At 46.1% G+C, this 14496-nt stretch overlaps 1 protein-coding gene across 2 annotated transcripts in view; it reads left to right on the forward strand.

Annotated features, from left to right (window-relative positions):
• The first annotated feature begins 368 nt into the window (after positions 1-368).
• ADAP1 (ArfGAP with dual PH domains 1) overlaps positions 369-14496 on the forward strand; it is a 326339-nt gene continuing 312211 nt past the window's right edge. For both annotated transcript variants that reach the window (XM_068244589.1, XM_068244587.1), the window contains exon 1: positions 369-699. In XM_068244589.1, coding sequence (XP_068100690.1) covers positions 615-699 — 85 coding nt within the window. In that variant the 5' untranslated portion in view covers positions 369-614. The remainder of the gene's footprint in view (positions 700-14496) is intronic.

Raw genomic sequence — 14496 nt, forward strand, 5'->3', positions numbered from 1 at the left:
TTCACTTTAAATGGGTATTTTAGCTAGTCCCTCATATTACACAGAAGTAGCAATATCAAGAGTGAATCATTGATGAGCATCTTTAGAATACATACATGGCTTTTTCTCAGCTTGTCAGAAGAAATAAAGGAAATCTAGCCTGAAATCCCCTTTTGAATTTATACCTAGTCAGCTAGTGTAGGCTAGGAAGTCCCAGGTCCTTATAAGGAAATAGGAATGATGTAAAGCCTTTCCAACGTAGAGCAATTCTTAGAAGTCTATTTGGAAAGCTCAGAGCCCGCACTGCGCACATCGAACAGCAGGTGGCGCCCATGAGCAGCACATCAGCACATTACTTTCTTAACATTTTGAGGAATGCGGAACCACAATAAGTCAGACAGTCAGTGGTTTGCAAAAAGCAGAGTCCAGTTTGAATGGGAGAGAAAGGAGGAGCTGAGGCAGCTCTGCTCCCCAGACACAGACTAGCACTGCATACTGCTCTGGAGACATCCACCTGCAGTCATGAGAACCACGTGAATCCCTGCTGGCTGCTGGATCCTTTCCTTGTCTGTGTCACTGTGTGGCCAAAAGGGGAGCTGAGATAACAGGAAGATAAAAGGATATAGCTGGGCACTATGGCGGAAGAAAGGAACAGGAGAGCACTGCTGGAACTGGCCCAGAAACCTGGCAACACTGTCTGTGCTGACTGTGCTGCCCCAGGTAAGGACACTCATACTACCCTTTGTCTGCCTGGCTGTGCCCTCCAGTGGAGAGATATGGGGGGATGAATGATGATGGGGTCATTCATAAAGGGGTATTCCTTCCATCTGCAGAACTACAGAGTTCTCTGGCATCCACAAAGCTTATTCTTTCCCCATTGTCACACTTGCCCTGGGACAATGACAGCTGGAATCTGACTGGTTGCCCAGGGCAACCTTTTCCACGGTTACTAAGGACACTGAGGACCACAGTAGTCGCTATCCAACAATAAATAACATGTTTGTTAATATGTGCTATTAATGTTGTGTTTGCTGTTAATCAATAACCTTAGAGTTCAAAATGAGCAGAAATGCAGAAAAGCTGGAGTACAAGGTTTAACGTTGTAAATTAAAAATGCCTGGACAGTGTTGTAAAAGCTGGGCTTGTCCCTGGAAATAGAGGACTACAGAAAAAAACTATATCTCTCACTTAAGCATTGTGTTGTATTTTCAGAACAGAGCACATATGATATGGTCTGAACTTTTCTCATTGGTGTCACATAGCATGTAACTGAATCAGCATTTATAGTGATGGTATGTGTTGTTTAGCCCAGGTGTTGTGCGGAATGTAATGCTTGGGGGTGAGAGTATAGTGTCATACCTGTCAAAGCACCTAGCTGCACAACACTGAACCTTGGCATTCACAGAGGGTAAAACTAGTAACGTCACTGTACAGAATCGACACACTCTGCACCCTGATCAATAATGTGCTAATTATAATGCATTACTTTATGTCCTCACTGTCTGGGTGTTGTATGCAATGTCTTACTGAGGACAGATGAATAGACTCATACCTGTTAAAGCAACTCTTCTAATGTATGCATTACACAGCGCAGACACTTGTCATTGCTAAGATGGTCATTACTGATACAATTCTTCAGATGATCGGTTCAATCATTCAGGGCCACTAACTTGATCGATATTACGATTGAATTGGAGAATTGATCAATTGTCTGAATTGTATTGTTAATGGCCACCTTTAGAGGATAAACTTGTAAAGTCAGCATACAACATCACTCCAGTCTCCAGTCTGCACCCCATTCAGTAATGCCATTTTACCAAACACCTGATCCCATGGTGGGCGAGATGACATGCTGCTGAAGCAGTTCTTGCTGCTCGTTGGCTTCAGGGTCATACCGTTCCCTGGTGCCAACCTCTTTCATATTTGACTGGCCCCTTGATTGAATATTCTCCAGGAAGTGACTTGTGCAGGAAAGAAGGAAGATGTCCGATTTCTTTCACTGAGCATGTGCGGTTCAGAACTTGCACATGCCCAGTTCAGAACCGATTGTTCACTGTCTGGTAAACTTCCATTAGGCTGTGGAGAAAAGAGCGGAAGGGACCCTGAAGAGGGTGAGCAGCAGAAAGAAGGTCAGTAGTAGGTATTCTGCCCACCATGTTTTTTTTAAAGAGGAGCTGTTAGGTATAAGGTCTCAGAGAAAATAAACACATATATCAGTAGCTAAAGATTGGCTGTACTTACATTACATATGCATTTCACTGTCCACGTTTGGATTTCACAGAATTTGTATATAGTATATGCAGAGATAGATGCTCCTGACAGCTCATGGCAGGCTCCATGTTTTTCTGTCAAATGTGTCGTCATGTCCTGCCTGCTTCCTGATCACAGAACAGATCGTACTGAATAACACAGTGTGCAGTGAATATTAATGAGCCATGTGGCTAGGAACAATAGCTGACTCCTGCAGTGTACTCTGCCCGGAGATTTATCAGTGCTACGCGCTGGACTGATTACAAGCTGCTGTAACGTCTCATTAGCAGCCGAGGGGAGGGCCCCAGAATGCTTTGCAGTATACTATGCGGCTTGCGTCCTCTTGGGTCTAACAGCTTTGCTGATAAGCACACATCAAAGGTAAGAGAGGTTTTTATCTTCACTAATGCCTTTTTGGCTTCCCTCTAAACTGTTTAACACAGGAGAATAGAGGTTTAAATTAGCTTCTGCAGCCTGACAGTTACTCTTTAAGTAAGATGAAACTCCATATTGACTGAAATTAAAATTCACCAATAAGAAGTTACTCATCTAGCTTACCTATCCTCTTGTTTTTAGTGTTTACTGTCTGATTTCAGAGGAATGCGATATGAAAATATTTTTTAGCTCTTTTTTTATTTTTTATTTAACCCAGCTCAGTGTTGAACACTCCTCCCCCCAGCTGACTGACCTTCCCACAGAAAACATCACCTAGTCAACAGGTTTTCATCAATGTGTGAACTCTTCAAATGGAGAGAGTGTTTCAGTTACCTTCTGGTCATAGTGTCCTTATCTTATCCAAAATAGGAATCTTTCTGTTCTTTGCTGCTTATGATCTACCTCGTGAGTTTGTACTTGAATCTGGGTTCTCCACCTAGGGGCGTTTTAACACTAGGTGATATTACTTATTGCACTTTGGTCCTGGGTTATTTCATATAGTGTGCAAATTTGGGCTTGTGGCAGTATTTTTATATATGAATTGATTATTGAATCATGTCATGTTTTCTATTGGTTTTATTGCAATTGCTGTGCATTATACTGTTACAATAGCCCCAGTACACCAGTCCTAAGTAGTGCTGCAGATATTTTACATTTTGTTCTCATTTAATTGGCCATCTCTACTCACCACTCTCAGAGGTGTAACCCCACTGGAGCTCCCATAGATTCTGATGTAAATAATGGCAGCACCCACCATTATCCTCCCCTAGGGAACGGGAGCTATCCTATTTTCTTGCCTACATTTGAAGTGGAACTGTAGTGAAAATAACATGAAATTTCTCTCTTTTTTTTTCTTTTTTTTACACAATATTGATTTATAAATGATTTAGTCAGTGTTTGCCCATGGTAAAATCTTTACATTCCCTGATTTACATTCTAAAATGTACCACAAGTGACAACATCTTTAGTCCTGTCAGGTCATACCTGCAGAATGTTGTTCCTGAGAGTTCTATGCACAGAGGGAGATACTGTTTACTTGACAGTTGGAAACCACTGTTATTTCACACAATACAACAAGGTTTACAGGCAAGGTTTTTTTTAGGCAGGCCATAGATTAGGATGTTACAGCAGTCAAGACAGGAAATGATTAGGACAGGGGTGCCCATTGGGTACATCGCGATCTACCGGTAGATCGCGAAGGACTTCATAAGCAAAAAAATACAGAGGCGCAAGCAGGATAAAAATAGAATAGAGATGCAAATTAAAACCAATTAAAATGTGGGTGGCGAGGGTGGACTCGTCTCCCCAGCAAAAACACAACCGCTGTGTATGATGCAACAAGTTTAATTTAATCAAATATAGTTAGTACTCCAAGAAACAAACTGCAACGCGTTTCGCGGGTCTCAAGCCCGCTTCCTCAGGCAAAAATACATACAGGAGCAACAATGCAGTAGTGTGTGCTAGTGTAGCGCCTCCGCCCATTGGGTACATCGCGATCTACCGGTAGATCGCGAAGGACTTTATAGTAGATCCCGTCCGCACTACATTTTCCATTCTGTATATACAATTGTGCTCCTAAAATTGCACATAGGTAGATCATTTTGGCTTGCTAATTTTTAAAAATAGCTCACAAGCCGAAAGAGTGTGTGCACCTCTGGATTAGAGCATGTACAAGCATTTTGAGGGCCCATTCAAACTAGCAATCGCAAAGCTTAGCGCTAGTGTTTTGCGCAATTGATTTTACCGCAATTAGCACAGTAAAATCACTGTACACTCTCACGATCCCCAAGTGATCTTGATCAGCGTTTTTTTAAGCACTGTATTGGGATCGCTCAAGAATCATGGCAAAATGCTACATGCAACACGTTTTGCAATTGCCGCTAATCGCAAATCGCCCATGATCGGAGGCAATTGCGGCAGTGAGATCACTGCCATTAAGTTTGTATTGCGCTAGCGCTTTAAAAATTAAAAACAAATCGCCCAAGTGAGAATGCACCCGACACCTGTTACGTAAGAAAGGAACACATTCTGGAGATATTGAGATTTGATATTATTATACCTCTGTTGTAATAGTTGTAATGCTCACCAGCAGATGAAGGGTCTGCAATGTGGCTCCTGCAGCACCTCTTTAGGCCAAAGCAGGTAAAAAGGCACCACCATATGCTATAAACGTTAAAGAGACTCTGTAACAAAAATTTCATCCTTTTTTTCTACCATCCTAAAAGTTCCTAAACCTATTCTAATGTGCTCTGGCTTACTGCAGCACTTTCTGCTATCACCGTCTCTGTAATAAATCAATGTATCTTTCCCCTGTCGGACTTGTCGGCCTGTGTCTGGTAGGCTGCCAACTCTTCCATGCTGATCTGTTATGCACACCCCTCTCCAGACCCCTCTATGCACACTCCCGTGTGTGTCATTTACATAAGCCAGCAGGTCTCTGATATCAGTGACAGAAGAGAGCTGGATAACGGAAAATTGTATACTTACCCGACGGTAATTTTCCTTTCCTTTCGATATCCATGTCAGCACACTACGGGTTAATCCCGCCCCCCCTAACACCTCCAGGACATGTCTATATAAATCTTGAGCCCTCCCCTAGTCGGTGCTTTTTTTGATAGTCCCAACATATCTACTGACATGCTGGGTGGGAACTCCGTATGCTGACATGGATATCGAAAGGAAAGGAAAATTACCGTCGGGTAAGTATACAATTTTCCGTTTTCCTTCCAATATCCATGTCAGCACACTACGGGATTTAAATATACTTCAACAGTGAAAAAAGGGAGGGAGACAGCATATGATTATTACTGAATTTTAATGTACATCTCCATAAGTCTTTACACGATAAATTAAGTCACAGTTAACTTTACTGTAGACAACACTTCCTTTCCAAACTGCATAGTGGACAACGCTCCTGGGTCCACCTTGTAGTGCGTGATAAACGTGTTCACCGAGGCCCAATTAGCAGCTTTACATATCGTCTCCGGTGAAACTTTATTGAAAGCCGCCCAAGATGCTGAAATCGATCTGGTTGAATGTGCCGAAACTTCATTTGGTGGTTCCTTGCCCATTATGGTGTATGCCATCTTTATAGTTCTCACCAACCATGACCCTATTGTTTTGGTCGTGGCCGACTCCCCTCTCCTGTATCCTTCTGGGATAAGAAATAATCTCCTGGATTTGCGAATGTCATTGGTTCTGTCTATATATATCTTGAGCAAGTGTGGTAGATTCCATGCATTAGGATCTTCTTCTGCTGGGTCATGAAAAGATGGAAGACTCCACTCTTGATTAAAATGGTAGCTCGTCGCGACCTTGGGGATGAACTGATCTATTGGCCTGAGGGATACTCTATCCGGAAAGAATTGAATATACGGATGGTCGCATCCTAGAGCCTGTAACTCAGATATTCTTCTAGCTGATGTTATCGCAGTAAGGAAAACTACTTTCAGAGTTAGATTAGTCAACGTACAGTTTGCAGTAGGTTCAAACGGCCCCTTTGAGACTGCTTTAAGGACTAAAGGTAAGTCCCACTGGGGGTACCAGTTTCTTTTGGGTGGCCGGATCTTGGTCACTGCTTGAATGAACTGAACCACTAACGGTTCAACTGCCCATCTCTTGTGTGTTATTGCGGATATTGCCGATATCTGTGTCTTAATTGTACTAAGACTCAATCCTATGTTAACGCCTCTTTGCAGGAACTCCAGTATGGTTGTAACGGTAACTTGTTCTAACGTAGTTTCCTCTTGATCCAAGAATTCCACAAACTTGCTCCATGTTCTATAATAGGTAATATTGGTAGTTGCTTTTCGTGCCTTGAGGAGGGTATCTGTAACCTCCTTTGAGCAACCTAGTGCGATCAGCTTTTCCCTCTCAGCTTCCATGCCGTCAGGCTTAACAGCTCTGGGTGCGGATGCAAGATTCCGTTCTGGGACAGGAGGTCCTCCGGGCAAGGCAGGTGCATTGGTGGTTGTACAGACAGCTTCTGCAGCAGGGGGAACCAGGGCCTGCGAGGCCAGTAAGGTATAATAGCAATGGTCATTGTTTGTTCTTGTTCTATCTTCTTCAGCGTTCGATGAATCATCGGTGTCGGAGGGAATATATACACAAGTTCGAAATTCCATGGGATCGATAGCGCATCCCACTCCACCGCCTGCGGGTACTTGTACCTCGAAACAAACTGGGCGCATTTCGTGTTGCTTGGCGTCGCCATTAGGTCTACCTGGGGCGTCCCCCAGTTGTCGCATATCATCATAAAAATTTCCTTCTTCAGGCTCCACTCCTTGTGGTCGATCCAATGTCTGCTCAGTGAATCCGCTACAGTGTTTTGTATTCCTGGAACATGCACCGCGTGGAGGGATGTTACATTGCCTTGTGCCCATGTCATGATCGGCTCTAGTTCCTGTAGTAGAGTATGACTCTTCGTGCCCCCTTGGTTCTGTATGTAGGCAACTACTGTAGTGTTGTCTATTCTCAAGAGTACCCTCCTGTTTCTGACTTCCGTTGCAAAGTATTGCAGAGCTTCCCACACAGCTCTCATCTCTAGTACATTCGACGAGACGCCTGCTACCGGTAGGCTCCATCTGCCCTGTGCAAAGTCCTTGTTCAGATGTGCCCCCCAGCCCCATTGACTGGCGTCTGTCGTTATCACAGCCGGGCTCTCCACCACTATGTGATGATGATTGAAGAGGTTTCCGGTGTCTTTCCACCAGCGAAATTCTTCCCTCATCTGGCTCAAAATCCTGATCTCCTGATCGTAGTTTTTCCCGTTCCATTGGTCGAGAAAAGAGCTTTGGATTACTCTGATGTTCCACTTCGCCCATCTGACCATTGGGATTGTGGCCGTACACATTCCTAGTAGTGCCAAGCACTCCCTTGCTGAGATTCTCGTTCTTTTTTCCATCTCGGTGACCTTGCGAATAATAGAGTCTGCTTTTTCCGGAGGTAAGCTGACCATGTTGTCCTTTGTATCCAATATTGCTCCCAAGAATAAAAGTCTCTGTACTGGTTGAAGCTTGCTCTTCTGCCAGTTTATGATCCAGCCGAATTTCTGTAGAGTCTCTAGGAGGATCTTCCTGTGCTGGGTCAGGATGTTTTCTGAAGAGGCTATTAGCAATATATCGTCCAGATAGTGATGAACATGCAACCCTTGACATCTTAGGGATGCAATAACTGTGATCAGCACCTTTGTGAACGTCCTCGGGGCTGTGCATATCCCAAAGGGTAGCACCTTGAACTGGTAGTGAACATGCCCCACCGAGAAGCGGAGGTACTTCTGGAACGAGTGTCTTATTGGTATATGTAGATAGGCATCGGCCAAATCTACTGACAACATCCAGTCCTGTAGTTGAATTGTTGGAATTATCGTCTGGAGTGATTCCATCTTGAATTTTTCTTGAGCTATGTGGTCGTTCAAGAAACGTAGGTCCAGTACTGGTCTGAGTTGACCTGTCTTTTTTGCCACGAAAAATAGGGGGGAATAGAGTCCCTGAAACCTTTCCATCTCCGGCACCTCCATTATTGCGCCCTTTTCCAATAGTTCTTGAACATAAGAGTGAAGGATTTCCAACTTTTGAGGGGATTTTGGAATGGCCGTGGCCTTGAAGTATGGTAGGTGAGGTTCTGTGTCGAAGTTCCAACAATGTCCCCAGCGCAATGTGTTTATGACCCAAGGGTCCTTTATCTCCTGTGCCCACAGCTGTACAAATTTCTGGAGCCGTCCCCCTACCGGCTCTAGGTGGGCAGGGAAAGTTTCAGAAGGTTTTTGTTGGTTGTGAAGTGGAAGTTGAAGCTTTCTGTTTATTAAACCTTGACAGACTGGACTGCGTTCCTCGCCAGTTCTTACGAAAGGACTGGTTCGATCTTGAAGTCCTATAATCTCCTGCCCTTTGAAAAGATCTTCTATCATTTTGTCTGGTCCTCTTTGGACGTCTGTCCTGGGGCAGTAATCCAGACTTGCCTCCGGTCACTCTTGCTATAGCCGTGTCCATTTTAGCTCCGAACAGGTTCGTTCCATCATACGGAATTTTGCACCATGACGTTTTTGAATTGGTGTCTGCTGACCACGGCCTCAGCCACATTGCTCGCTTAGCAGTGATGGTGTGTAGAATTGCCTTCGCCGCGCATCTAATGATGTCTATGGACGCTTCACTTACAAAGTCTGAAGTTAACCTGAACTCTTCTAATGCTTTTACTAGCGTTTCTCGGTCAACGTTTGCCTTAATCGCACCCTCCAAATTGTCCGTCCAGACCCTCAATGCTCGGGATACAGAGGTCAAGGCAATGGCGGGTTTGCACAGTGTACCCATGGTAGAATACGCCTTTCTCAAGTCCATGTCTACCTTCCTTTCTAGCGGCTCGCGAAAAGATACCGCGTCTTCTAGAGGTAGCGTCACGTGTTTGGCTAAACGCATCACTGAGGCGTCCACTGTCGGAGGGGAACTAAGCTGTTGTATTATGTTGCCATCAACTGGGTATAACTTTGAGAATCGGTTAGACATGGACACCTTTCTCTCCGGTTTAGACCACTCATCCTGCACCAATTCAGTTATTTCCTCCATTAGTGGAAACATCACTGGTTTTCTTTTGAGGTGCGGAAAAAAACGTTTTTTTGCCGGAGGTTCTTCTTCTTCCTCCCATTCTAGGGCCTGCCTAACAGATCTGACAAATGGTGCGACCAGTGAAAATTCAAATCCTACTGGTAGATTGTCCTCTTCATCCGCTTGGTCGGGGTCTTCTGATGTCTCCCCATCCTTATTTGATCTTGCCGGTCTACATGCATTGGAGTGTTCAGCTAGTGACTTCTGAACAATTTCCTTTACTATGGCAGTTAGATCCTCCCTAGGTTCCTCTTCTACAGGAATCGAGTAGAAGCATTCAGTGCAAACTAGTTTTCCTGGCATGCATTTTTTTCCGCAAGCCCAGCATGTTTTACTTCTGCTCTGAGGTTGAGCGGGGTTTTGAGCGCCTCTGATTGATCGAGATTTACTCGATCCTGATGCAGCATCCTCCTTTGAAGGGTTTTCTTCTGGTTGGGAGACACTGCAGAGGGAGAGCATAGAGGAGAAAAAGAGAGAGAGGAAGAGAGAGAGAAAAAAAAAAAACATGTATAAGGAAAAAGATTCCTATGTCTTCTAGCCTTGAATTATAAGCACTGCAAAAATACAAAAACATTCTCTTCGTGTCCTACCTATCTTCATGTGGCTGGTCTGTTTTATGGGCAGAGGAGGCCATACTGCTTCCTTCCATAGGTGAGAATAGAACCTATGTGAAGATATAAAAATAATCTGCTTTGTCTCTTTAAGAGAATATACATATATTGCATGCATAGCATTAAAGTCAGCAGTTGTACCTTAATTAAGGTAGTTGTAAAGCTTTGAAGCTTTTTCTGTAGCTTGTGCAGGTTCACTGACCACTGCAGCCCCCTTGGAGCAGCACCTACAATAATACATAAGTTTGGCATTCAAAACTCAAGTAACGACATTGACCCGTGCAGTCTGCTACAGGCATTGCACTGTCCCACCTACTTGTTGCTACGATTAGCGGTGGTGTCCTGGACGCACCGAATCTGAGAGCGCACTCTCCTGCTGCTCCCTCTGCGAGAACAGCGCTGCAGCGTCCCGCACGCCGAGTCTTGAAGGCTTCCGTGTCGGCTATGACTTCCCAGCCGTGACGTCACTTCCTCCCGGAAGTTACAATGCGTCCCAGGCTGATGCGCATACAGTGCGTGATGCTGCCCAATCAGAAGTACGCCGGTTTACAGCGTATGCGGCCTCACAAACAGGATGCCCCCAGAAAGACCAGCAAAAAGAGGGGGACCACCGCTTATACCTTTTTAAGGTAAAACAGCGGGGCTTCACGCTCAAGGCTCAGCGTGGTGGCTGCCAAGAAAGCAGCAGGTAGGACACAAAAATAATTCCACAAAAACTAAAAAAGAAAAAGGAAAAAATAGCAAAAACTGACAGTCCTGGAGGAGGACAGGAAAAAAAAGCACCGACTAGGGGAGGGCTCAAGATTTATATAGACATGTCCTGGAGGTGTTAGGGGGGGCGGGATTAACCCGTAGTGTGCTGACATGGATATTGGAAGGAAAAACATCCTCCTCTGTAAATAGGCTGTGAAAGGAGCTGGCTGACACATACTCAGGAATTACAGGCACAGGCAGAGCTGTCTGCAGGAAGCCTGTCACTATTCAGTACATGAGAGCTGCAGGGGGACAGAAGGTAAACACACAAATGATCTTTTGAGATTTAAAAGGAAGGCTGTATACAGCCTGCTTGTGTATGGATGTATTTTCTATGTGTGGACATACTGAACATCAACCTACTTCCTGTTTTCGTGGCCATTTTGTTTGTTTATAAACAAACTTTTTAAAACTGTTTTTGACTACTTTTAACCACTTTGAATCCCTTGCTACGCTTATCTACTCCCCACAAAACTTCATCTGAAGCTCAGGGGAGTAGATAGGCGTACTTGTGGTAAACAGTGTGCTGTATGCCCAATAAGCTATCTGATTATGTATATAGGGTATCATTTTAACTGTGACAAGTGAGAGAATAGATTTTGTGTTGTTTGACAACTGAGGGCTAAGTCATGTGATTTTTTTTTACCGGAAAACTGAATGAAAAGCAAAAAAACTGTTATTTTCATGTACTCTATACCCCTAAATAAATACTTGTAAAAAAAAAAACAAAAGTGACAGCATTGAAAAGAGAATACGTAGTTACCCTAGGGATTTAGCTTTTAAAATATGTATGCCATGAGAGTGTATTACTGTTAATCATGAAGATAAGGGCTTTTAAAGGGAAGGTTCACGCAGGAGCTGTAAAAAATAGAAATCAAAATCCACTTACCTGGGGCTTCCTCCAGCCCGTGGCAGGCAGGAGGTGCCCTCGCCGCCGCTCCGCAGGCTCCCGGTGGTCTCCGGTGGTGATCCCGACCTGGCCAGGCCGGCTGCCAGGTCGGGCTGCTCCTGCGCTCCAAGTTGCGTGTCACTTGTGCGCGCTGACGTCATCCGACGTTCTCCGGGCTGTACTGCGCAGGCGCAGAACTTCTGCGCCTGCGCAGTACAGCCCGGAGGACGTCGGATGACGTCAGCGCGCACAAGTGACACGCAACTTGGAGCGCAGGAGCAGCCCGACCTGGCAGCCGGCCTGGCCAGGTCGGGATCACCACCGGGAGCCTGCGGAGCGGCGGCGAGGGCACCTCCTGCCTGCCACGGGCTGGAGGAAGCCCCAGGTAAGTGGATTTTGATTTCTATTTTTTACAGCTCCTGCGTGAACCTTCCCTTTAATTACTGATAGAGTACAATGAGAAAACAAAAAACACAAACCAGAAACTAATATATTATCGCCATACATTGTACTAGAAACATTATTTAAATGTTGAGATAACCAGGACAAATTAGCAAATACAATGTGTGGGTTTTACCTATGGTAACATTGTTTATTTGAAAACTGTAGTGGATGGAAATGGAGAAATAGTGTATTTTTTCTTTTTTTTCTCTCATTTTTCCCTTTAAAATGCACAGATAATAACAATTACTAAAAGCAAATATCACTCTCACAAAGCATAATATGTGGCAAAAAAAACCAAGATATACTGTATTTCGCGCCGTATAAGACGCTCCGGCATATAAGACGCACCCAGGTTTAGAGGGCAAAAACCAGGGAAAAAAAATATAAACTAAACCTGGTGCGTCCATATTTCAGGAGCGTCTTGTACATGACCTCCCCCAAATGGTGCCCTCCTGTGTCCCCATGTCTCCCCCAGGTGTCCTCCTGTCACCCCCAGTTGTCCTCCTGTACCCCCATGTGTCAGTGCTGTACCCCCAAGTGTCCTCCTGTCCCTCCCAAGTGTCCTCCTGTCCCCCCCAAGTGTCCTCCCAAGTGTCCTCCTGTCCCCCCAAGTGTCCTGTCCCCCCAAGTATCCTGTCCCCCCAAGTATCCTCCTGTCCCCCCCAAGTGTCCTCCTGCACCCCCAAGTGTCCTCCTGCACCCCCAAGTGTCCCCCAGTGTCCTCCCAAATGTGCTCCTGTCCCCCCCAAGTGTCCTCCTGTCCCCCCCAAGTGTCCTCCTGTCCCCCCCAAGTGTCCTCCTGTCCCCCCAAGTGTCCTCCTGTCCCCCCCCCCCCAAGTGTCCTCCTGTACCCCCAAGTGCCCTCCTGCCCCCCAAGTGTCCCCCAGTGTCCTCCCAAATGTGCTCTTGTCCCCCCCAAGTGTCCTCCTGTCCCCCCCAAGTGTCTTCCCAAAGTGCTCCTGGCCCCCCGAGTGTCCTCCCGAGTGCCCTCCTCACTGTGTATCCCACTGTGAGTCCCCCCCCCCCTGTTGCCGGGTCCCTCCCCCCTCTGTCGCTGGGTCCCCCCCTCTGTCGCTGGGTCCCCCCGTGTCGCCGGGTCCCCCCCTCTGTGAGAAGCGGCAGCGTCAGAAGCTTACCTCCTTCATCTTGCCCGCGGCGACTGAAGGCCTCCGGCACCTGTGGGCGGCTTCCTCTAGTGCCGGCTTGTAATGACGCGTCATTGATGACGCGTCATTACAAGCCGGCACTAGAGGAAGCCGCCCACAGGAGCCGGAGGTCTTCAATCGCCGCGGGCAAGATGGAGGAGGTAAGCTTCTGACGCTGCCGCTTCTCACAGAGGGGGGGACCCGGCGACACAGGGGGGGTGACCCGGCGACACAGGGGGAGGTGGAGACAAGCGGGGAGGACTCACAGCGGCAAGGCAGGGAATACCCGATGGCGTCGGGTCGGCGGTTTGTATCGGCGGGCGTCCGTAAGTCGGGGATTCCCTGCCTTTGCTGTATAAGACGCAGGGACTTTTTCTCCCCATTTTTTGGGGAGAAAAAGTGCGTCTTATACGGCGGAAAATACGGTATATCATTTACATCTGATGAGTAGTAATAAAGTTATTGGTGAATGAATGGGAGGAGCGCTGAAATGTGAAAATTGCTCTGGTTTTTAAGCAAAAAACCCTGTGGTGCTGAAGTGGTTAATGCGGCGGGGAGCGGCGAAATTGTGACAGAGGGTAATAGGAGATGTCCCCTAATGCACTGGTATGTTTACTTTTGTGCAATTTTAACAATACAGATTCTCTTTAATTTGGATGCCCGGAGGAGCCCAAGGTTGTAGCTGCTCTTCACCAGTTATAGCCACTAATAGCGGCTATTTACCGTTTATAGCCATTACATCAGGGGTTAAGAGGTGGGAGTCCTTAGTGTTAGGAGTGTGTTGGAGGGGTCTTTAGGAGTTAAATTTAGGCGCCATGGGAGCAAGGAGGGGGGTTTAAGGTTAGGCACCAGGGTGGGTTACGCATCAGTAGTGGGAGGGTTCTATGTGAGAGTAGGGTTAGCTAAGATAATAGTAAAACAGTGGTAAAGATTAGTAATATTTTGCTACAGTATCATAATTAAGTTGTAGAATATTGGTCATTTTACTCATATTCTACTATCGGCTATCTCTGTCACCCTTTTTCCATGGATGTCTTTAGGCTCGGTTCCCACAAGTAGTGGATGCGTAAGCTGTCCCAGCACTGTGTAGGTTTTGTGCTGTGGCTGCTGCAGCACCTCTATGGGCTAGGTCAGGCATGGGCAATCTTGGCCCTCCAGCTGTTAAGGAACTACAAATCCCACAATGCATTTGCCTTTATGAATTATGGCTCTGGCTGTCAGACTCCTGCAATGCATTGTGGGACTTGTAGTTCCTCAACAGCTGGAGGGCCAAGTTTGCCCATGCCTGGGCTAGGTTCTCACAAGCATTTGACACATAAGCTGTCCCAGCACTGTGCAGGGTTTGCGCTGTGGCTGCTGCAGCCCCTCTTTAGGCTAGGTTCCCACAAGCA

This window comes from Hyperolius riggenbachi, chromosome 7 (assembly GCF_040937935.1).
Source record: "Hyperolius riggenbachi isolate aHypRig1 chromosome 7, aHypRig1.pri, whole genome shotgun sequence".
NCBI classification, from domain to species: domain Eukaryota; kingdom Metazoa; phylum Chordata; class Amphibia; order Anura; family Hyperoliidae; genus Hyperolius; species Hyperolius riggenbachi.